Here is a 22,902-nt window from a genome sequence, read left to right on the forward strand (position 1 = left end):
CAAAAAAAAAAAATATATATATATATATGTACGGAGGGAGAGAACAAACTATTTTGACGTTTGTATAGAGTAGAAACTTCATGTTGATGTTTTTTTTTTGTTAACGGTAAACTTCATTGATCATAAATTTAATGTACAAGAGGTTGGTTGTTGCTTACAAAGCTAAGTGCATCAAAACTATATTGAATGAAGAAGTGTTTTCAAAGTATTGAAACCATAGAGTAACCGGTCCATCGGGTCTAACTGGGTGAGAGAGTCCCGCAGCGAGCTGATTTTCCGCCTAGTATTGCGCAGAATATCACGGCGGAGAACATCAGGTGGCTTAGCGGTGCTCCCATGGAGACAGATTGAGTAGAAAGAAGCTTGGAAGAGCAATTAAGCATGAGTTTTAGCAGTGGCTGACCTGGGAAGTGTACCAACTTGTGGATATGGCCCTGTAGGGTTTCCAAGATTAATGTTATCATATCACGCGTTAATTCGTGTAACAAAAAGAATAAAAAGAATAGCGAAATAAAATAAATAAAAATGAATATATTGTTGAGATATACCTGATTTTGAAGAATATTACGAGATATATCGTATATTGGAGATTTTATCGAATCCGGAAAATATATATTTAGAAATTTTATCATTATGTCTACTTTACTTATTCGATGTAAGACTCTCATCTATTTATATGTTATTTTGGTTATCAATAAAATTATCATTCTGCAAATTTCTATATATATATATATGTTATATATATAGCTACTATTTGATGTAAACAAAAATAAAGGATGCATGCAAAACAAGAGAAAGTGTCAGTGTCGGGGTTCGAGGATAACCGATGGAGCGTGCGAGGGAAACGCTGTCAAAACACGTGCATTGGGTCCATTCCCCTCTTCACATCCTCCCTTCGCGTGTCGGCCCCAAACTCAGCCACCCAGAAAACAAGAGAGAGTTGAATCGAATGAGTCATGGGAAAATTAGTTAGCGAATTTATTGTAGAAGATAAGATTTACTAACCCTACGAGAGAATAGAGATGCAGGTTTAGCAAATACAAATCATTCTTCATAACCACACCCGAATCCCAATTCCCCCCGTGCTCAGCAAAATGACAAAACCTGATAATTAAATCGTGTGGACGTAAAAGGGCGTGGCGAATATTGAGAAAAAAAAGAAAATTCCATCCGAAAATATCGAAGACAAGTGGCTGAGCCACCAAACCCTCTACCTGGCTCCAAAGGCTCTTGTCCTCTATAAGTAGGCACAACCAATTCATTCGATCCTCTGCTCGTTCACTGTACTCGTAAAGGCAATGGGGGAATGGGGGTTGTACGGACGCGTGGCGAAGAAGAAGGAGAGGAGGAGGAAGAGGGAGAAGAGAAGGGGTCGTGGGTGGGTCCATGTGAAGGTGAGGAAACTGCAAATGCTGATTCCGGGAGGGAGAGAGCTGAAGGCCGATCTGCTCTTGTCGAAGACCGTCGAATACATCTTGCAGCTCAAGCTGAAGATTCGCCTCCTCAAATCTCTCTCTGATGTCTATTCCCTTTGATCTCTAATTACGTAATTTTCATTTCTTTTTAAATGTTATCCTAAGTTTTCGTATTTCGACTACAAGTATATGTCCGTCTTTGTTTTGATATGAATAACATTTGAATCAAGAATTCCGGGTTGTTCTTAGATGTCTTTTTTTCTAACTCGTCGTGTGACAAAACTACCTTTCTTGAATTTTGTTTCATTTCATTTTTTTTTGTTGTTCCTTCCTGCTTTTTTTGTTTCCTGTCTGTTTATCCAAAACGGATTGTGTTTTATATATATATATATATATATATATATATATATATAAATTTCTGATTGTAGGTGAAAAAAAAAATCTGATTGTACAAAATTTTACGTAGATTTGCTTTTATTTTCCCGATATATACATGTGCTTGTTTTCGTTACTTTTACCTTTTCCTTGTTTAAATATTGAAATGATTTGTCAATTATTTTACTCAAAATGTTTATTTTTTGGATGTATGTACGCCTTTCTTCATTCACTCATTCACAAACTTTGGCAAAGTTTCATGCCATATTATATATCACATGATATCTCGAATGACATGAACTTTGTCGTCTCCATTCCGACCAAGATTGTAAATTGGATTTTTAAGATCAACGTATCAGAGATTGGTCCGAGAATGCAATCTTTTTTGCATTTTTTTTGTTCTTTAATCCGCATCTAACTTCCCGAGCGGACATTTAACATGGTCATATAAGAGTAGAGTAGAAATGGTGAAGTTCTGAATCAAAATAATAAGTAAGCGGATACATTAAAACTTTCCTAATCAACAGAAATAAATGAGACTATGTGAGAGTCCTTATATAAAACAGTAAACCATATTTAAAATGGCATTTTCGAGAGCACCATACGAGAGATCAATACCCTAAGGTCGTTATTTTGAAATAATAATTTAAATTACTACTAATCGAAAATCTAATAAAGCAATTACAAAGTAGGCTCGACCACAAATTTGGGCCATATCCTCTGTGCCGGCTGTCAGCAGCAGTAGGATAATTAATGGTTTGACGTTGGGCTCGTACCAAGCATGGACTGCCACAATTTTTATGATGGGCTTTTATTGGGCCCATGACCACTTTATACAGCCCAACTCAAACGGTGGATTATTTCAAAGATCTTCTTTGTTGTGTTTATTGCCGATGTTAAAACTTTCCACGAGAGCCATAAATCACCACAAAATCATTTGGGACGAATTACATAAAAGGGGAACTATGATGTAATCCCAAAATCCAAAATTTTGTTTTGCAAGACCAAACTGTGGGTGACTGAATACAAAGGTTACACCATCTTGTTTCAGACATGACTAAGGAACAATACGGAGCTTCTGCAAATCTCATCTCCTCATATCACTTTCCGACCGCAAAGTTTGGAACTTTCTTTTTGATGAACAAAAACCCTACAACTCAAAACCCAAACAACACGCCCATACCTGTTTCTCGAGCCGATTGAAGAATTGGAATGAGAATGATGTTCTTGACGCAATAACAGATAGAAGCCGGACCATCTTCTTAACTTGGTTGATAGAAAAACTCGGCCATGGAGCTGTAAGTATCAAATCCTGTGCTCATAACCCACGAGGGAAGTTGTTGATCTGTCCTTCTTCAAGTACATCCTTTCCATCCACCTTGTACCCCATCCTTATACGCATAACAAGGGATTTCTGGGATCAACATGAAATACGTTCACTGGTTAGTCACCGAATCTGCAGGATCCAATTCGTACACCACGTATATACATTCTCTATTTGCATGTCAATCAGAGTGTTGCCCAGTTATTATTCTTCTCGACAATGAGGAACACTCATACCTTTCCGTGCTGGCTGTTAGTGACTCTTAGATTCTGTGTGATGGCACCGTTGCCACTTGCGGGGAGTGTGTTACTGCTAGCTGGATCCAAATGCAGCTGGAGGAACTGGAGGTTGGTGGGAACAAACGCCAATAAGCTTTAGAAAGATTGAAAAGAAGAGAGACGAATCTTAACAATACATGCTCCCTAACTCTACCAAACATCGTTGATCAGTCAGGATATAAGCAAAGAAAAACAAAAACAAGTGACAGGTGAGCTGACCTTTGGAACAGCGGCCTGGAAAAGAAAATCTGTGCAAGTATTTGGAGATAAATTAACAAAAGTAGCCTGGATGTTTGTCGTCTGTGGATTCCCAGGTGTCTTCGAAAAGCAGAACTCAATTTTCACGGAGCTGCTCTCATAGATGACAACAGGTGGATATGATGAACCCTTTTCCTCTGCAACAGGAGGAAAGTCGATGATTGATTCTTTATATCGAGAACTTCAACAGCTATACAGAAGGAAGTTTTCCTTACCCTGCTTTGATGGGTTTGCAGAAAGGCCATCCAACAAATCAACCATACCAGCAGGCACGGCCGGTGTTGATGAGGGTGGAGTGGGTGATGAAAGTACATCCAACAAGGCAGCAGAGGATTTATTATTGTCCTTAGCAGCTGACAAGAGATCAGGAGATGCTGAACTGTTCTGTGCAACAGGAGGCGATCCAATTGACAGAAGATCCAGCAATAGATCTGTCCCTGCTTTTGGAGCTTGGGTTTGGTCTGAAACTTTCATAAACACGGAAAAAACCCAATATGAATTAACCCGTTGCAGAGAAGGAAAACAGGTCTGAAAACATCGCTCAATCAGAGATAAATATCAAGTGGATGTGCTGTAAAATGGAAGAAACTACTTCTTCTGAGATGCTAAAGAACTGACTTGATAGTGCAGCGGATGAACCTAAGTCAACACCAAGAAGATCTTGAAGGAAATCTCCACCAGATGAACTAGTTGCTGCTGGAACATCGTCAGAACTCAGGTCCAGTAAGTCCACGAGAGGAGATGCATAAGGTTTGGTGACACCATTTGGAAGATTAACCGAAGGCTTGCTGGTTGATGAAACCGATGTAGGTAGAGAGCCAGCCCTCCTTCCATTGAAGGTCGCCTCATCCAGTACCGGCATTCTCTCGACAAGAGAAGACCTGTATGTATGGATACAAACCTTACTTTCATGAACTTCAAGGAGCAGTTAGATTAATAAAAGCACTAGAAGATGGATCAAGAAGAGGAATAGGAGGAATTTTTCTGATTACCTGATATTCTTATGCCTCTCAATAATAGAATTGAATTCAATAGCCCTCTGCTGCAATTCCAGGAGAAGGCTGCCTTTCTGCTTTGCGATTATGTCTTTAATCCTCCTGTCATTGAATTTTATAAATTTTAAAAAAAATATCCATCGCCACAGTAGAATAATAAAAGACATGGATGAACAGGTGCACTGTAGTTTTTTATTTTAATTCAGAAAAATAATGGTCTCCAATGACTGGTAGATAACAAAAGAATATTGTTCTGACATTCTGTGAAAAAAAAAACCTCTTGTGAATTAGCAGGGTTAAATAGAAAAATATATCAGTAGGAAGAAGTAAGTATAAAAGCAAATATCAAACGAAGAGGGAACTACTTGAACATACTCCGAGCAAGATGGGAAACGGGATGAGAGCTTCAACAGAGAAACCAAAGCCATTGCTCTTGTAGTCATATCTGAGTTGTGACGTTTAATAGCAGCCTCAACAACGTCTACTGCATCGCTTTCAGCTACCTGCCAAAGAAGCCAATTATGCATTGAAATTCTAAAAGCAAAACAAAACAAAACCATGCAGCAAAGCACTGTATCAACGTATTAAATATGGTGCAGAAAAGGAGAACTGGATTGTGTACTGTTATAGGATCTTCAATATTAAGCATCCCCCCGTTGTTGATCAACAGATCACCGTATTCTCCAATGCACCATATAGCTACTCGAACAAGAGTTTCCTGATTGAAATTTCACAGCATTTCAGGAAGGATATAACAGATGCTTTGAGAGCCCTACAATTGTCGATGAGAAAAGTACAAGTCACCTGTTCTGAATATGTCATGAGTGCTCTGTACAACGCCCTGACTGTATATCCATGAAGTTCAGATGCATTGCTTATCACGACAATAAGTGCATGCCACACATCATCTTTCACAAAATTTCCAGCCTACTAGGCATGGAAGAGAGAACAGTAAGTTCATGGCAGATACATAAGATCTCTAAGAATGTAGCAAACTGGCCACATGTTAATAAATAGGGTAAATAATATATCATGTTTGAATCCATACCTCGGACAAAACCTTGAGCATCTGATCAATGTACCAGATTTTTTCTGGAGAAAACCTACATTACGAAAAGCGGAAAGTCAACAAAGCGCGCTGAAAGTCACCTCAATCAAATAGATATTACCAGTCTAAAAGGATCAAAGACTACATGTAAAGCTTAACCTTTCTAAACAGTGTAAGTGAACTTACCTTTCAACGATAGAGCAAATTTTTGCACAGAGATCCTCCTTAAATTCTTGGTCACTGACTTCCAAATAATCAATTAGCTCCTTAGCCAGTTGCTTGGCATTATTCTCGTTTACCAAAAGATATACAAGCTCAAGTGCTCTTTTCCGAATAGAGGCATCCGAATCCTAAATTATTGACAGAAAGAGAGCCAAAATCAATTGGTCTTCTTTTGTAGCTACACAATAAACTGTTTCTCTAGGGAAATTAGTAATTTACCCGATTCACGAGTGCACTAAATGCTATATAATAAAGAAAAGAATTACTACCTTAACACATTCCAATATTGTAGCTCTGTGCCTTTGCACTGCTTGGTCATCGAATGAGATTGCTTTCATCAACATGTTCAATGCAACATATCTGCGAGGTCGAGATTTAGACTTCAGAAGAGCAACCAGCTAACAAAGAAAGGAAGTAACGCAGGGATCATCTCATAACAGATAAAACAGAGCTTATTGCAAACTCCAAGTCAGAGCACATTATACTTCATAACACTAAGCAAACCCAATCAAAGATGATGTACAGAAAGAAAAGAAGCTTATTCTCATCTAGATATCATATCAAAGCGAAAATCGATGTTCAGGAGCAAGAACCTGATATTATTGTCACGATTAGATAGGAACTTTCCCAAGATATTGATAGCAAGCACACGCAAGCTACTAGTGTCTTCAATGCCCATGATCGTGTCAACACATTCATAAAGAACGGCATTTCCCGCATTTTTATTTGACTCTGTTTTTGTTGCCACCTACAAAAGATAGCACAAAGCCAAATCAAATAAACCTCTCTAGGCATCAAAACAAAGGTAGGAAAATAGTCCAGAATAAATCCCTCACACTCTGACTTAAAGGCTGTAGCTGATTAAGGGTAGTTCATTCACAATAGACGTATGTAAAAGTAGCAGCTATGCATAAGGGATTCAAATAACTTCCTTGACAAAGAACTTTAGCCGGGCCAATAGATCCATATGGTTCTATACTCTTTTGCTCGTATAACCAAGAAGAACGCATTCCTATGGTTATACATAGATAACTTTTTTTGTGATCTAGAAGTGCTTTATACATTATATGAAAACTGTGAACCATAACCAAAATTAAGGGCAGCATAAGCCTAGAGTAACCTGGGCAAGTATGTCAGTCATCAGATCACTAGCATCAGCATCACCCTGGCCCAAAACTCGCAGGAGTTTAAGCAGTCGTATGTGAAGAAAAGGATCTGTGATCCCCGCAACATCATACTCTGGCTGATATGAACTATTTGCAATATCCCTCAAAGTTTTTACCAGGCCTTCAGTACATCTCTGTAAACAAAGAATAAAGAACAAAAAAGTGTATCAAACTGCCAATACACATGAGATTAACCAAAACAGCCAAGAAAATTCCAAATAGTGAAAACAGCAGATATGAAACTAACTTGTGCAGCAGTAGACTTGATTTTGGGGTAGAAATATGATACCAAAAGAAAACAAAAACAAAGAAGCAACACACATGCTTGCATGCTGCATGTATGCATAGTACGCTATATTACAAGGTTTTTGTATGGAGAATAGACTGGTCTGCAATTGATATACATTAGTCTACCTTTCTAAAGTATTCGAGAGCTTCATCACTGATTTTACATAGCTCATAACAAAGTTGAACTCCTGTTATGAGAACTCCATGATGCTTTTCTTTCAGTAATGAAGCAGCAGTATTTACAAAGTTTTCTGCAAGATCGGGAACTTTCCTCACTATTCTAACGGAGCACAGTGCTGCCTGCACGCCATTAAAAGAAAAAAGGTTACAGAAACGGAGAAACAAAATCAGCAACAGCATTTATAGTCCATGAAATCATATACAGGCACTTGATGACACTTCACCTTTTTACGAATATTTGGGTCACGAAACTGGAGTAGTCTTTCCACTTCTGGTGCAAGATCACGCGCCATTTCTGCTGAACAAATGTTTCCTAAAGCACAAAGGGCAAGTCCTACAACATACTGGTTTGAGTGGTTAAGATCTCTGCACAAGAGTCAAGGTTACAAAATATGGAACAACCCTACTATCCCAGACCCATCAGAGTAATTGACCCAATAACCAAATTCTTTCCCTTCGTCCTATAAAACAAACAGCTCAGCAAGATGAAACATAATACACAAACGCGTGCAAGGATCATAATATTAATCTATTAGGAAAAGGATTAAGGATACTGCTTCAATGAGTTCGTGACCAACATCAAGACTTCTTGTCTCTCATCAAGAAGCAACATTAGGCCAAGATATCCGATCCTTTTCTCGGGAAACCCAGCAGAAGCAATCAATTTCAAGCATTCCATCTGCCCAAAGTGTGTTGGGTAACCCAGCATGTGTATGAACATGAGCTTTGCAAGGTTACGATGCCTATAATGTGGATCATCTTCGTTAATGGATGCACGGATATCTGCACACTCTTTTCTTACAACAGCACGCTCCTCGGCCGCTGTCTTGCATGCTCGTATAGATCGGATCATGTCCCTAAATCATATAAACATGTGCCCACAATTTCAGAATTGACATGAGCGGTGCAAACTGAGTTGACTTCAACATAACCAAGATCCAATTCTAATACATCCTTACTTATATTGGACAGAAAAGGTAAAACAAAACCAATATCCTACGTAGCCTAGTCTCTTGATTATGTTCGTTAACTAAACCATAACCCTACGGAGATCAGAAACAATAAAGACAATTTCAACTTCGACCCAGAACAAAAGCCACCATTAATAGGAACCCAATCCTAATCTGAACAAGCTCAATTTCCTGAAATCCTTCTGTTATTCATACATATTATCTAGCAGCACTCTACAGCTGATCAAGAACAGAAACCGCTAAATTCATGCTCTTTTGACTTCAAAATGAACAAAACAAAAAAATTGAAATGAAAAATCGTGAATGAAAACGAATGAAAGTGAATTAATTGAGATCCATTTTCTCAAACACCCTTTGGCATCAAAATTCACAGCCACGCATCTAATCGGGACCTCGTACAGCAAACAATGACCCGGTAAGAATAAGAATGAGAAGAAGATGAGGAAGAGAACCCAATTACCTTAGACGGGTACCGGAAGAAAAGGGGTTCATTATTGGGTCAGGGTTTAAACCTTCACGCCGGGAAATTTCAGGACGAAACTGGAATGGGATAGACCGAGCACAACCGATTTGACAGAATATTCCGATTGGCTTGCCGGAGTTCCGACTTTTCTGAATCAAGACGATCGAAGAAAGAGTGAGGATTTGGATCTCAGCGTCGACGCAGGATGTTGGTTTTATTTTTCTTTATTGTTTTTGTATTAAATTTTTCTTTTCCGGGGATGATGGTGTCGAGAGCAAATTATAATTCAATATTACAGAATTGGCCTAAAACGACGACGTATTCTTTCGTCGCCGGAAAGCCTTACCTTCTTAGCGGTCCAGAAGTTTCGACCAGGTGGTCAATCCCTTGAAATCGATTGGGCCGAGTTGGGCGGCCCAATGTTGAAACGGGCTGAGTGAAGAGAATCGTCGATTTCACAAGTATACCACGTGGATTGACATTAAAGCGGTTACAGTGCTTCTTGCTATACTTGGCCGCACCGTAGAATTCCTCTGAAAGATGGCCTACACTTATTCTCCTACGCAAGCAGCAGACTCATCACTTTCCCTTTTGAAATGGCTCTGCGTTTCGCTGCACTCTCCCTCTTCTTGTTCTTCCTTTGCAATCTGGGTAAAGGAAAGACTACTCATTCTTCTCGGATCTCGAATCTTTACTCGGTTTTTTTCATCTGATGTTAGCGTTTCTTCTTACAGTTAGGGCTGATCGTGTTCTGGAAGATGGGTACGAGGTGACGACGGTGTTCGACGGCCGAAAACTACAGGTCAACCCACGCGTCGTCCAGACTCTACCAGGATCGTTCGAGCTGATCGTCCTCGATTCCCCCGGAAGCACATTCTACACTGTATCATTTCCCTTGTCTTCGGGTACATACTTAGCATGGTTTTGTGTGTCTATTCGTATAGATCACTAGGGCAGCCCGGTGCACAAAGCGTCCTCGTTCTCGTTGAGCGGGGGTCCGGGGAAGGGTCTCACCACAAGGGTGTATTCGTATAGATCACTGAGGGTGTTAAAATCATGTATGCTGGAAGAAAGTTTTGGACTTGAATCTTTTCTGACGCAAAGTCTCGTCCTATGATTTGCTTCCGAAGAACTCCGTTTGTTTACGTACATTTTGTATTCGTAGTCTCTGATGAAATGGTCTACCGGTACGAGAACGTCCACGGATTATATATTTTCAAAGGCAAATTTCAGATTTTGTTCTCATTCTTTTTGAGGAAAGTTGTTGTATTCAAGTTGACTTGGAAGTTTGTGTGTGTGCGTGAGCAGATAGCAAGGTTAAACGGGTTGCTGGGGATGGAGTTTCGGGTAATTCGGATGGTGAAGCAGGTAAGAGCCGGTTTGATAAGCCTCGGAGTTTTGCTGTGGATGCTAAAGGGAACATCTATGTCGCCGATAGGAACAATAAATCCATACGCAAGATCAGTCTTTCAGGTGTTTCATTTATCTAGTTTGTGTTGTCACTTGCTAATAATGTCCTTAGTGTTCATACTTGTCTGAAAATCAAGTCTTGGGTGATGATTTTGGTGTGGTTGGAACAACTTCAAATGCCCGGTTTACTGTAAAGGCATGCTAAATTATTCTGATTATGCTGTAGACAGTTGAGGTAACCATCAGTCTTTTGTTGACCTTACTTCATAGGTACTGTTACCACCATTGCCGGAGGTGTCTCAAAGGAGCTTGGACGTACGGACGGACCTGCACAAAATGCAACTTTTTCAAATGATTTCGAGTTCGAGATAACTTTTGTCCCTCTCAGATGTTGTTTGCTTATTTCTGATCATGGAAATCAGTTGATTCGCCAGATCAATCTGAAGAAGGAGGATTGCCCTGGAAACTCTCATTCCAGTATGTTGCTCTGTTTTGCATTCATTTACATCTGATGCCATTGATGCTCAATTAAACCATTCACTGAAACCGATTCAGTGTTTCTAAGACAAGAAACTTCAACGATGTCTCTTTTCGTGTTTCAGAGTTGGGGATGATCTCAGTTTGGACTGTAGGGTTTCTTGTCCTTTCACTACTTCTCGGCATAGCCATCGGAATTGCTGTTCGCCCTTGTGTCATTCCTCGTGTAAGTTTTACCTTTATCGTTATAGTTTTTGTATCTTTTACACCAAATGTTTAAACATATTATTAACTGCTTAACCAATCGTTGTAGACAGGAAGGCGGGAACCTCCTCTCGTTCATCACGACATGGAAGCCTTTCCTAATCAAACTGGGGAAACAAGTGCTGACTCTCTTCTTCGACATCAGAAACGAAGCTGCTAGATCTAGTGTCTATTCCGTACTAAGTAGACTAGTTAGACTAATCTTATCTCACATTTCCCTGATGTCTCAACTCAACTATGTAATTATTCAACCAATCCAACCCAAAAAGGCTGCTCCTTTACTCGACCCTGATAGCCCTACCTGTAGTAAGGCGAAACCGTCGCAGAGAATCTCCTGTGATCTGAAGGATTTGATAAGTTTCGACGATGCCTTAGATTTGAAGAAAGATGAACAATGTACTGTCCAAGAGTTGAACACTGTCTCATCTGGATCTAATGGAAGGATAGATGATATGATAAAGGCTCAGGTTGAAGGGTTCTCTAAGACGGCTGAGGAGAATTCTGCAGTTTTTGGTTCTTCCTTTGGCGAATTGGGTTTGGCCAGGAGGAGGAAAGTAGCTCAAGGGAATGGCCCGATGTGATGTTCTTCCTTTTTTTTGTGTGTGTATGTATTTCTACTTTATTATGTTTAACTTCAACATCTACAAGTGGATTGATATCGAGCTAAGCGTTTGGGTAGAAATGAATAATAATAGTTGGGAATTGACATTAGGAATATTCACTATGATTCCAAGAAACAAAGTTTGCAACTTTCTTACAAGATAGATCTAGATTCACCATATACCCACATATAAACCCCATGCATGAAAGTACCTATATCCAAAATCACCGAATTGCCAGCATAATCTCATCAAGGAGCAGCAATAATCTCAAATCTTTTTCACATGTACTGGTAATTTCCCCACTGAGCTCTGGACCTAAGATTCTGACAGTTGCTCATTGGATCTCCATACTCCACAGCCTTGGCAGCAGCAGCAGCAGTGTTCAGCTTGCAGTCATGCTCTTGAACTGACCCAAAGACGATCTCATTATTCTTCCCGGAGCTCTGCTCATAATATGTATGAGGGACAGATGAGTAATGCCTACGGTGATGCTGCTGATGCTTCTGTTGCTGCTGATGAGGGAATTCAGTGTCCCCCCAGCTGCTGTAAAAGGCTTGACTCTGACGCAACTGTTGCATTTTCTCGGCATCTTTGGACATGAAGGCATAGGTTTTCCGGGGTGTCGGGTTTCGGGGCTCAACGGGAGGAGGCTCATCTTCATCTCGTATGACAAAGCTCTCTTGAACCGGCCAAGAGATTGCAGCAGCAGACTGCTTTGTCTCATGAAGCTGGAATCTGACTGTCTGCTTCTTTCTGAGACCCGGAAGTATTCCACTTAAAATCTCCATGAAAGAGGCCCAAGCATTAGAAATGAGATTGCCCAGCGATATAAAGAAGCTTTCCTCCTGTTTCTCTTGATTGTCTTCTGTAGGAATCAGAGGCTGTCTGGCTGATTTCAGTGGCTTTTGATCCAGGGCTGGGTCAAAGATATCTTGATCCTAAAAATACACAACGTACATGTTAGAAGACAAGAAGAAATTCTGCTTAAGATGTTAGAACGAGATTACTGGCTCACATTATAAGAAGACATAATAGATCCAACTCTACGTTGCAACAGAGCCAGCATATAACCAAAGAAACCTGCAGCAACGAGCACAGCAATCCCTGCAACAAAATTTGAACATGTAGAATATAAAGATGCAGATTTGACAGGACAAAAGGGGCAGTAAACAACGATTTGCACTGAAAATCTACCAAGAGGAAACCCGCTTCCATACTGATAGGCACAATCATCGAAATGGAGTTGGATTTCTCTGATGGCTCTGTTTCCTCGGTCTATGACGAGTAACGAACAACTGCTTCCCACATAAACAACGTCAAAATCATTGGAAAATTTGGCATCTTCGCTCGGACCATCCACATGGCTTCCTCCCCGACCAGTTTTCCCTCCGGCTATGGTTGTAACAACTACAAGGAAAGTTTTTTAAACCCGTTGTGAGCTATAGATTGTCTTTGAAAAAAAGAAAAAATGTCATATAAAATCTCCTAATCATCCCTGGATGTGTTAGAAGCTTTCAATCTGATTCAAAAGCAAATATACACAATGTACAGACAAACTTCACTTGGTAACCATCAAGCGATAATTTTTTCCAAAAAAGAAAAAGAAAGGCTGCAGGCCATCATAGAGCTCAAATATGAGTAAAGAACAAGTCATACCTCCATCACTTATCTTTCTGATAGCATTATTCATTGTGTCAGCCACATATATATTTCCTCTATCATCTGCTGTAATGCCCTTAGGATGGTTCAGCCTCGCCTCTCTTAATCTCCCATCCACATGCCCCGAATATCCTTCAGGAGAGCCAGTAACCAGTCTCGGTCTGCTATCTGCCAGTGTCCAAGTGTTTCATGTGCGTAAGAAGTTAGTGTAAAAGGCCATTTCATAATAAGAAATCGACAGTACACTTGAAATGGTGATCTAAATTCAGTTCAAGTAAAGGTTATGTGAAGAAAGAATTAAGCTTTCTGCAATCTGTAAGCGTAATTCTCAGTCTCTGATCTAATCATTTTGGACCAACAAGTAGCTTGGATACGACAAAGAAACAGCAAATAGCAATATAATACTAATATGTAAGATCAAACTCATTTTAGTATCAAATACTTCCATTTAGCCATATAAAGCAATCTGAGCAATCCATGTGCACTACATACAGATAAAGCCATAGTTTTCACCGTAAACACAGTGATAAACGTAAGCCCCGAATTCAACATCATAGAACCAACACCAATCAGACAATATGAAGCTCATCAAAGAATATTGAAATGTAATTACGAAATCAACATCAATCGACAGGGGAAAAAAAATAAAAGAACCCACGGAATCAGATGCAAACCCAAGTGGGGATCCAGTAAGAACAGTCAATCGATCGGACAAAAAAATTAGTTTCAGATGATGTCGGCTGCTGACGAAGCGGTGATGGTACTTACACAGAGAGAGAGAAGATGATATCTTGTAAATGTTACTATTCGAAGAATCCAGAATGACCAGCTCGCCGTTTGGAAGGACCTCGACGGCATACGGTTCGACGCCGAGCTTGCTTCCATCGAACACTGTCTCCACTGTGTACCCATTTTCGTATCTCACCATCGACCTGGAGGAAATGGCTGATGCAAGGAGAAAAAAAAAGGAAACCCGCGTATATTTGTCACAACCAATTCGTAAAAGCAACAATGAGGCCAAAAAATGGTGGAAAACAAATAGATTTACAGAAGATCAGTATCCGAACCTGTTTTGGTGGTGGTCTTGAGGGACCATAGCCATTTCATAAGGGACGAGCCGTGATTCGAGATGAAACCATTGATAATCTCTGCCAAAGGTGAACTCGAAATATGAGCAAAACCAAATCCATATCTAAAGGGTGGTAAAAAAAATGAGCAGCAGGAGAAAAACTTACTCGCCGGTGAATTAGAGGAAGGAGCAGGAGCTACGAACCCGGAGAGGAGCAGAATGAGAGTGCCCAGAAACAGAAAATTGTTACCCATTATCACTTGGATCCAGGAAAAGGAACCAGGAGAACACGTAGAAGCAGCCACAGAGATTCCAAATGAGTAAAACCCTAGTTCATATCGAGAATCTTACGGAGAAAAAGTAGGAAGACAGCGAACAATGTGAAGCTTAAATTACCAAAAAAAAAAAAGAGGGGAGTGTTAGTGGGTTGCCCTTGTTCGAGTTATCGATCAACGAAAAAACGAAGAAGACGAAGGAGAATGAGGGGGGGAAAGCAGAGAGCTTAGATTGCCGCAGCAGTGTAAGAAAATGGGAAAGGAGTGAGGACAGAGTGAGAAAGGAAGGGGGGAAAAGGCGAAGCAGAGAAAAAGAAAGAAAGGCAGAGAGAAAGAGAGAGTCATGTGATGCGATCAACGTCACCCTTTTTAATTCGATTCAGATTTTTCCGGTTGTTTATTATTAATTAAATTAACGCAACTATATTTGTTAGTATATGAATGATTAACTTTTGCATGTAACCCAAATGTTTCCGAACGATTTATCATATTTTCACCTTTTTCTAAAAAGTTGAAGCATTTTTCATATCGATTGATAAATTTTAAAGAAATGTTAAAATGTCTAAACTTATTTCCCTATTAATTTCAAAAAAATTTAAAATATAACTTCAAATTTTTTCATCGACATTTTTTTAATTTTTTTAAGTTTCATTATTAAAAAATAATATCTAAATATTTAAAAGTTACATTATTTTAAAATTTTCCCTCTGTTTTATAACTAATTCGATCTACCATTTGTAAACAAAAAACCAAATTAATCGTACGAAAAACTCAAATATATATATATATTCTTAGTGGTTTGTCTGAAACAGTTATGGTATTTATTCTATTTTCCTGACATTAGCATAGATAATAATACATAGTAAATAGCTAAATTCGCATAGTTAAATTCTCATGAACCGACATTATGATGGCTCCGCAAATTAACTTAAGACTGATTATCCCATTGTCCATTAATGATAGATGCAGTCCCCGGCGGCTCACGCACACTATCAGAAACGATCCAATCAGGAAGTGATACGTGTCCACAAACGCCCACTGACTCTTTTACACGTGTCCGTTTGCTTTCGTGGGGTTTCTAAATTATTAGCAAGTGATCGTAGTTTTTACAAAAGAAATAGAAAAAAAAAAAGCGTCAAACAAACAGAACATTTATACTCTCGCTTCCTGAGAGTTTACTTATATATTCATTATTTCAAAATTCACATGTCGGTTTGTTATAATATCGTGAAATTAGCAGTGATTAAAAAAAGTTATAAAATTTATTCAACCGAAAAGTAATGTCCCGTAGTTGGGACATGCCGCTTATTTACTGGGCTCAAATGGTAAATTCTGTTTTAGGCCCATTCAAATCATAGGCTCACACGGTAACTTTTCATGTAGACCCGTTTAAATAATGGACTCCAATTGTAGACCCGTTAAAATAATGGGCTCACGTTATGAACCCATGATGAGTTTTGGGTTACACGGCCTTGACTACCAAAACAACGGGGGAGGGGGGGAGAGAGAGAGAAACAGGGCCCGTGGAATGTTTCCCGAATGGACAAGTGACTGCGAAGATATTCTGTCGGAAAGTGTGGAATCCACTTACGTCGGCTGTCAAAATCCGTCGTCCAATGAGAAGCCGAGCTGAACCTCTGCGCCAAACCCTAAGGGCGACCTTGGAAACTTCTCTCTCCCGGACGAAGAGAGAGAGAGAGAGATTCATTACTCTCTCTATGTTGGGGCAGCTTCAACCACGCGACGAACAAAGCCCCAATGTTTTCACTATTGTTTTGTGGTTCTAAATTATTATATTTTTAATCCCATTTATTTACAAAAAGAACTTACCCCTTTAATTTTTTTTTATAATTCGAAAATTCATCAGAAAATCCAGGTGAATATATTTCTCTCCGCACTTGAATTTGAACCCAATGTAATACAAGGGAACATACACACATATGGCAACATATATATTCTGTACATAATGTCTCTTTCCTTAGTCATCTCTTTCCATCTTCATCTTCGTGTCTGTACTAGGGTTTGGGCTCTTCCTCTCTCTGTATATACTATGTTCAATAATACAGATCTTATCATCGCTTCATACAAGACACCTCATCGTGTACTTGTTCATGTAAGAACATGCAAACTTACCACTAAACCACCCAAATTTGGATTCTTCCCGCTTTAGTTAAACAGTGTCGTCTGAAAATTTTCACGTGGAAACAGTAAATCTTGATGTAGACATTTGTCCAGTTTATTTTGAAATTAATCTCGTGGATCTATTGACCAAAAGTTCCAAGAGAGAACTCTAAAAAAAAAGTTGTAGCATGTGTTTACCCCACGGTGTTATTAGTGGGGTATGCTATTGGTTTGGTTATTTAATGATCGTTTAATTAAGCGGAATCTATTGAACCTTTCTCATCATACTCATATATAGGTTTTGGTAGGCGCAATAATTCATGGATTGCATTATATATATATGGCGAATTTGCTTTCCCTTCTTCAAGTGTATGATTTTATTATCTAGTTGTATATATATGAAGTTAATCTTATGTTCTAAAATATCCAAGTGATATATCATATGGTTAACTAGGAAAATATAAATTGTATATATATATATATATATATATATATATATTATTCACACTAAAAAAAATACCCGGGCATGCAAGAAAAAAAGAAAACAAAAGAGATAATGAACTCAACCAATGCTATAATCTTTTGTGAGAAGAAATTAAACTCTTTTTAGAAAAAGCTGAAGAATACCGAATTTAGGACAAACGTGCTCTCAAATTTAGAAAGCTAAATGCCCGTAGGGTAATAACCCTATCGCTCTCAAAAAAATGTACAAAAGGGATGAGAAGGCGAGTGAAATAACGACAGCTCGACCAGGTTTCGACTTTTAAGGAACCCGAAGGTCGGGGTATGTTCGGTGCGTTTGCATGAAAATAATCATCCATATAGTTTATACATATATAGATCTGGTAAACCCCCGTAAGATTCTGATCTTATAACATAAAGTTAATATATCATAACCATTTATATTATCGCCTTTGGTGTTTGTCGTGTTGTGCTCTCCACCGAGCGCATGGAACTTTTGGTGACATGACCACGGACCCACTTGTGCTCGGACAAAATTACTCGCATTTATTTCGTTTGTATTAAGGTTTTGCACAACTTTTTTATTAAAATGTTGGCGTATTTGTAAGTCAGTTAACTTTCTAATACTATATATACCTCGTGCTTGGCACGTGCAGTAGTGAATATAGAATATGGCGACTTTTTCCCATTTAAAGTGGGTTGGAGACCGTGTGGTGGCTATAATGTCGACGGAGGAGGGAAAAGACGGGAGCATGTTCAGGAAAATATGTGTATTCTGCGGAAGCAGCTTGGGTCGAAGGCAAGTGTTCAGTGAGGCTGCTATCGAGCTCGGTGATGAACTCGTGAGGAGGAAGATAGAGTTGGTCTATGGAGGAGGAAGCGTTGGTTTGATGGGTCTCTTGTCCAAGCGAGTCTACGAAGGTGGTTGCCACGTGCTCGGGTGAGTTTTGGGTTTCCATTAATGGATTGCATCACTCTACTCTACATTCTGATCAGTTCCTGATAACCGAGCTTTTGATCTCTTGTTTAGAGTTTTATCCTTGTTTTCTTGTGGGTGCCCTCTTCCGGTGAAGTTTTCGTTTGGGTTCTTTTTTATGAACATATTGTGTATCATTTGATGAAATTTTCAAACATATCTTTACCATTATAGAGAGAGAGAGAGAGATGTTTAATTAGGGATTGTGTTTATATGCATGCATGGGGATGTAAATGCAGGGTGATTCCAAGGGCTCTAACGTCAAACGAGATATGTGGGGAGACAGTGGGAGAAGAACGAGTGGTCGCAGGCATGCATGAGAGGAAGGCGTCTATGGAACAAGAAGCGGAAGCCTTCATATATAGCACTACCGGGAGGATATGGAACAATGGAGGAGTTGCTGGAGATGATAGCATGGGTTCAACTCGGTATCCACAACAAAACCGTCGGTGTTTTGAACGTCGATGGCTACTACGACCCATTTGCTTTCCCTCTTCGACAAGTTTCTTACTGAAGCTTTCATCAAACCACGTGCTCGTAGTATTGTTGTTTCTGCTTCAACTGCCAAAGAACTTCTCCAGAAGATGGAGGAGAGATATGCCCATGGAAACCCTAACTGAAGTATATGTCTTTAGTCTGTTTTGATGTCGTGTTCAAGATGTTGGGAGATTTGTTTTTAGGGTAAAATAAATAAAAATCCCTAAAATTGTAAAATGGTGGAAAACAAATTATTGAACGGATAAATTTAGTTCCAAACTTTCAAAATATGTCATTCTAATTTTTAAATTTGTTAATTGGTATTTGAAAAAATCTTAACGATTTAATTAAAAAATAAGTTTGAGAATTATAATGACATATTTTAAAATTGTGTACAGATTTTGTAAATTGGGAATAAATTTATTAGAAAAGTTTATAAATGTATTTTTTTTTATCGTTTTATAAGTTCAATTTTTTTTTTATAAATTTTACTTTTTTTATATAGATTATATAAAATATCTAGGAATATTGTCGGGTATATATTTCATCTTGCCTTATACTATCCAGGGTTTCACCAAGGATTGTTGTATAAGATCTATAAATGTGTCATTTTGCCATTAGGGGACACTATAATCTCCACAAGAAAAAAGAAGATGGAGATAGGGAGAGGAGGTTGTGTCCGACCTCTAGGCTTTTGCAATTTGTTAGAGATGGAGGCATGGGGTGTGTACAATACTCTCCGATCGGGATGAGAGAAAGGTTGTCGAAAGTTGGAGATTCAAATAGATTCACACAAACGACTATCTCATTGAAAGCGAACCGATATAAGCTCCCTTTTACGCTGCGAAATTTGGTTCACAAATATCACGAGATGGTAAAGAAAAATTGGTATGTGAAGTTCAAGAAAATATATCGAGAAACAAATATAATTGTCGATTGTTTGGCGAAATCTGCATTACGAGCGGAATTAAATTTCAAATGGTTGGATCATCCTCCATCTATTGTTACAACAATTAACAGCGGATTCGATAAAGATTTTAATCGAAAGAAAAATTTTATCATTGGATTAAATCTCTCCAATGGAAGGAAAAAAAGTAAAAAAAAAAAAGGAACTATATATGATATGTTAATTGAATGATATGGATTTCGATATAAATAAATAAATAAATATAAAATTAATCAATTCGAGTATAATATGAGAAGTTACCATCTCAATATCTAATTATGTGGGCATAACTTTCAGAATTTTCTATCTGAATATAAACGTATTGTTCGATTATATTTTATTTCGAATTTTAAAACTAAATTTACGTATTTTCGTTATTTGTTGGCTAAAACGAGTCTATCTCGCTTGAAATGGACTTTGTAACTTTTTGTGGGCCGAAATGTATATACCCAGTAGGCCCATAAGTCTAACAATACATGTCATACAAATTATTGGAAAAACTATGACAATTTGAATGAAATGTGGGCCAAATTAGTTATGGGCTGCGTCACCCAAATACCCACATAAAATCTGAATTAAGAAAAAGAAATAAAATTAAAAGCATAGTATATGTACTTCCCCCTTTATAATAAAACCAGGTTCGTCATTAAGTTCGACATTAACTAGTCCTTCTAGTCGCTTTGTCCGTCGGAACCCTAGAAATATCTCTCCACGGTAAGCCCTAGATCTCTGGTCGCATCTCTCTTCTCGCGGTAACAGTTCTCGGAAGCCCTAATTCGTCTTTGATTGTTCAACAGTGTCTTCTGTTTTTTTACTTGAGATTTCGCATCTTACGTCGGCCGATTGCTGAAGCTGTAATTTTTTTTTCTTCTGATTTTTCATCTGTCAGACAGGGTCGAGTGTTGGGAGGATGACGAGGGTTTATGTTGGGAATTTGGACCCCCGGGTCACTGAGAGGGACCTTGAAGACGAATTCAAGATCTTCGGTGTTCTTCGCAGGTGATCTCTTCGTTTGTTGTTGATTGTCTTGTCTATGTTCACCCCTGTTCTATGAAATTAACCTTATCGTGACAAAATCGCAGTGTGTGGGTAGCTCGTAGACCGCCTGGCTACGCTTTCCTTGAGTTTGATGACGAGAGGGATGCGATGGATGCTATCCGAGCATTGGATGGTCAGTGTTTTTTCCCCTTCAATATCATGTCTTCTGAATTCTCGGCCTGTTTCTAGTTGATTAAGTTTTTATCTTTACATGTCATGCCACCTAAATGTTTGCTTGATTCCTCGTGTGAAATATTTGCGCATTGCTCCTAGCTAGGGAACGGGGTGAGGATATTTTGTGTAGTCTTTTTCACGTTCCTCTAGTTAGAAAATTTTCTCCTTCCTGATCGTTGTGTTTTCGACCTTCACCCGCAGAATATGGTTCTAGCTTTAGTTTCTGTTACTCTTGGGTTTAATGAATTGTAACTTCTGCTTGAATACGGTTTTTTCTCTATCTACAGGCAAGAATGGTTGGCGTGTAGAGCTTTCTCATAATAATAAGGGAGGCCGTGGGGGCGGTGGCCGTCGTGGTGGAGGAGATGACATGAAATGCTATGAGTGCGGTGAACCTGGTCATTTCGCTCGTGAGTGTCGTCGAGGTCGTGGAAATGGCGGAAGGCGCAGAAGTCCTAGCCCCCGTCGACGAAGAAGTCCAAGTTATGGACGCAGGTGGGTGTGTCTAAAGGTTTTCTCTTTCCCAACATTTTCTTGTGTTGTGGCTACAATAAATCATTGCACAACTTATTATAGATCAAATCTTGATAAAAGTCTAAATGACTTTGCATATCATTTTTGCTTAAAAATAGTCCAAGTTTTGGATTTGGACGCAGGTCACAGGTGCGTTCAAAGCGGTTTCTCTTTTCTTTTTGTACATGTATTTGGATTTATGAAATCATATTTGTCTGAGGTGATGGTAATCATGGTATACATACCCAACAATGTTCCTTTGTTAAACTATCCAGGGTTTTCTTTGACATATTGTACACTGCAAGTACTGTTACTTGCTCTATGGGAATCAATTGATTGTTAAGTACTTGAAGACCTAGGTTCTTACTTCTATTCACTCATCTCATCACATTCAGGAGTCCCAGCCCTCGTGGAAGAAGATCCCCAAGGCACCGTAGTGTGACTCCGCCTCGCCGTGGACGCAGCTACAGCAGATCCCCGCCATATCGTAATTCGCGTCGTGATTCTCCTTACCGTCGAGAGTCGCCCTATGGCCGACGTTCACCGTATGCAAATGGGTAGGAGTTCTTCTATCCGTATGCCATTTAAGTTTCTTACACAGTTCACTAGAGCATCTGAAGAGTGAAGACTAGAGTTAAATCTTTGATATGCCTGTCTTGTGTATAGCTCATGGTCTTTTTTTATCTCCTTGCAGGGCTTGACATGCGGTTTGGTTACACCAAGCTTGTTGGGGGCATATCTGCAATGCTTTTAGTTAATGTAGGAAGTATCTGCTCTGCTTGTTGTTCTTCTACCAAAGCCACTTTGTTATGAGCAATGGGCATGGGCATGTCGTCATCTTTTTTAGAAACTTGGATTTGGAATTAACTGCTTCAGACTCTCTCCCAACTACCGGTTTGACTTTGCTGTCTTCTCTTCAGGGGTACTTGGAACTCCAAGGTCGTTTTTTTCCCTTTTAATGCTATATTATGGATGAAATATACGCGTTTGCTGAATGTGGTTTCTAAAAGGCTCTGGGTTTTTCCATCTTTTTTGTTTGTGAGGTATGCTACGATTTAACGGGCAAGAGACCGCGTCTCTTGTCGTGGCCATCTGCGCTGCATCTTCTTAAGTTGATCATCATCGGTTTCTCTCTCCCTCAACCTTGCTGTGTGTGCACCATTGTCATCATCAGCTAAGCTATTGCTTGTTATTCTGTTTGGCATAAAAAAACTCTTGAAAAGAATTCCGACTGTCGTCACTCCGCGTGCGGCAAAGACAGAGAAGCTGTTTCACTGCTCGACGTCTTCTTCCGCACTGCATGTCTTCTTGTCTTTCATGAACCGATCTCATCTGTTCGGCTTATTCCCTGCTACATCTTCCCTGTAATTGATCTCTGTTTCCACCTATTCTTCATGCCTTCCTCGTTTTGTGTAAATGTTCAACTCTTGGTTCGTTTTTCCTTGATTTCGACCTG

The 22,902-nt window shown here is 39.2% G+C and overlaps 5 protein-coding genes and 1 pseudogene across 10 annotated transcripts; 4 read left to right on the top strand and 2 right to left on the bottom strand.

The window, feature by feature from the left end:
- The first annotated feature begins 1,184 nt into the window (after positions 1-1,184).
- LOC109117024 lies at positions 1,185-1,665 on the top strand. Its single transcript, XM_019203485.1, has one exon. It carries the CDS (start codon positions 1,299-1,301, stop codon positions 1,533-1,535), a length of 237 nt encoding a protein of 78 aa, XP_019059030.1. The 5' UTR covers positions 1,185-1,298; the 3' UTR covers positions 1,536-1,665.
- Positions 1,666-2,712: 1,047 nt separating this feature from the next.
- Positions 2,713-9,230, bottom strand: LOC104822131 (AP-1 complex subunit gamma-1). Of its 2 annotated transcripts, none has more exons than XM_010553249.1 (18): positions 8,981-9,230; positions 8,104-8,406; positions 7,774-7,915; positions 7,496-7,669; positions 7,036-7,215; positions 6,509-6,663; positions 6,185-6,275; positions 5,880-6,043; positions 5,694-5,748; positions 5,450-5,572; positions 5,268-5,363; positions 5,021-5,148; positions 4,643-4,747; positions 4,269-4,531; positions 3,866-4,117; positions 3,612-3,787; positions 3,351-3,455; positions 2,713-3,204 (listed from the first exon to the last, which is right to left on the bottom strand). In XM_010553249.1, exons 1-18 carry the CDS (start codon positions 9,010-9,012, stop codon positions 3,109-3,111), a joined length of 2,640 nt encoding a protein of 879 aa, XP_010551551.1. In that variant the 5' UTR covers positions 9,013-9,230; the 3' UTR covers positions 2,713-3,108. The 2 variants fall into 2 exon arrangements, with proteins under 2 accessions (XP_010551551.1, XP_010551552.1); XM_010553250.2 differs by having other exon boundaries at positions 3,109-3,204; positions 3,866-4,111.
- Positions 9,231-9,540: 310 nt separating this feature from the next.
- On the top strand, positions 9,541-11,801 carry LOC104822132. 2 transcript variants are annotated; one of them, XM_010553251.2, is made up of 6 exons: positions 9,541-9,634; positions 9,718-9,888; positions 10,292-10,456; positions 10,664-10,870; positions 10,996-11,096; positions 11,188-11,801. In XM_010553251.2, exons 1-6 carry the CDS (start codon positions 9,580-9,582, stop codon positions 11,713-11,715), a joined length of 1,227 nt encoding a protein of 408 aa, XP_010551553.1. In that variant the 5' UTR covers positions 9,541-9,579; the 3' UTR covers positions 11,716-11,801. The 2 variants fall into 2 exon arrangements, with proteins under 2 accessions (XP_010551553.1, XP_010551555.1); XM_010553253.2 differs by having other exon boundaries at positions 11,184-11,396.
- A 35-nt stretch (positions 11,802-11,836) lies between these two features.
- On the bottom strand, positions 11,837-15,062 carry LOC104822133. Its single transcript, XM_010553254.2, has 7 exons — positions 14,631-15,062; positions 14,463-14,543; positions 14,164-14,340; positions 13,393-13,563; positions 12,931-13,143; positions 12,752-12,840; positions 11,837-12,674 (listed from the first exon to the last, which is right to left on the bottom strand). Exons 1-7 carry the CDS (start codon positions 14,716-14,718, stop codon positions 12,015-12,017), a joined length of 1,479 nt encoding a protein of 492 aa, XP_010551556.1. The 5' UTR covers positions 14,719-15,062; the 3' UTR covers positions 11,837-12,014.
- Positions 15,063-17,993: 2,931 nt separating this feature from the next.
- On the top strand, positions 17,994-18,918 carry LOC104822192 (annotated as a pseudogene).
- Positions 18,919-20,338: 1,420 nt separating this feature from the next.
- LOC104822134 (serine/arginine-rich splicing factor RSZ21) lies at positions 20,339-22,892 on the top strand. 4 transcript variants are annotated; one of them, XM_010553255.1, is made up of 6 exons: positions 20,339-20,435; positions 20,611-20,720; positions 20,804-20,892; positions 21,221-21,428; positions 21,842-22,003; positions 22,141-22,892. In XM_010553255.1, the coding sequence occupies exons 2-6, from the start codon at positions 20,632-20,634 to the stop codon at positions 22,145-22,147; spliced, it is 555 nt and encodes a 184-aa protein (XP_010551557.1). In that variant the 5' UTR covers positions 20,339-20,435; positions 20,611-20,631; the 3' UTR covers positions 22,148-22,892. The 4 variants fall into 4 exon arrangements, with proteins under 4 accessions (XP_010551557.1, XP_010551560.1, XP_010551559.1 ...); XM_010553257.2 differs by having other exon boundaries at positions 20,358-20,435; positions 20,615-20,720; XM_010553256.1 differs by having other exon boundaries at positions 20,388-20,473.
- Positions 22,893-22,902: the final 10 nt, after the last annotated feature.

This window comes from Tarenaya hassleriana, unplaced genomic scaffold, assembly GCF_000463585.1.
Source record: "Tarenaya hassleriana unplaced genomic scaffold, ASM46358v1 Cleome35, whole genome shotgun sequence".
NCBI lineage: Eukaryota > Viridiplantae > Streptophyta > Magnoliopsida > Brassicales > Cleomaceae > Tarenaya > Tarenaya hassleriana.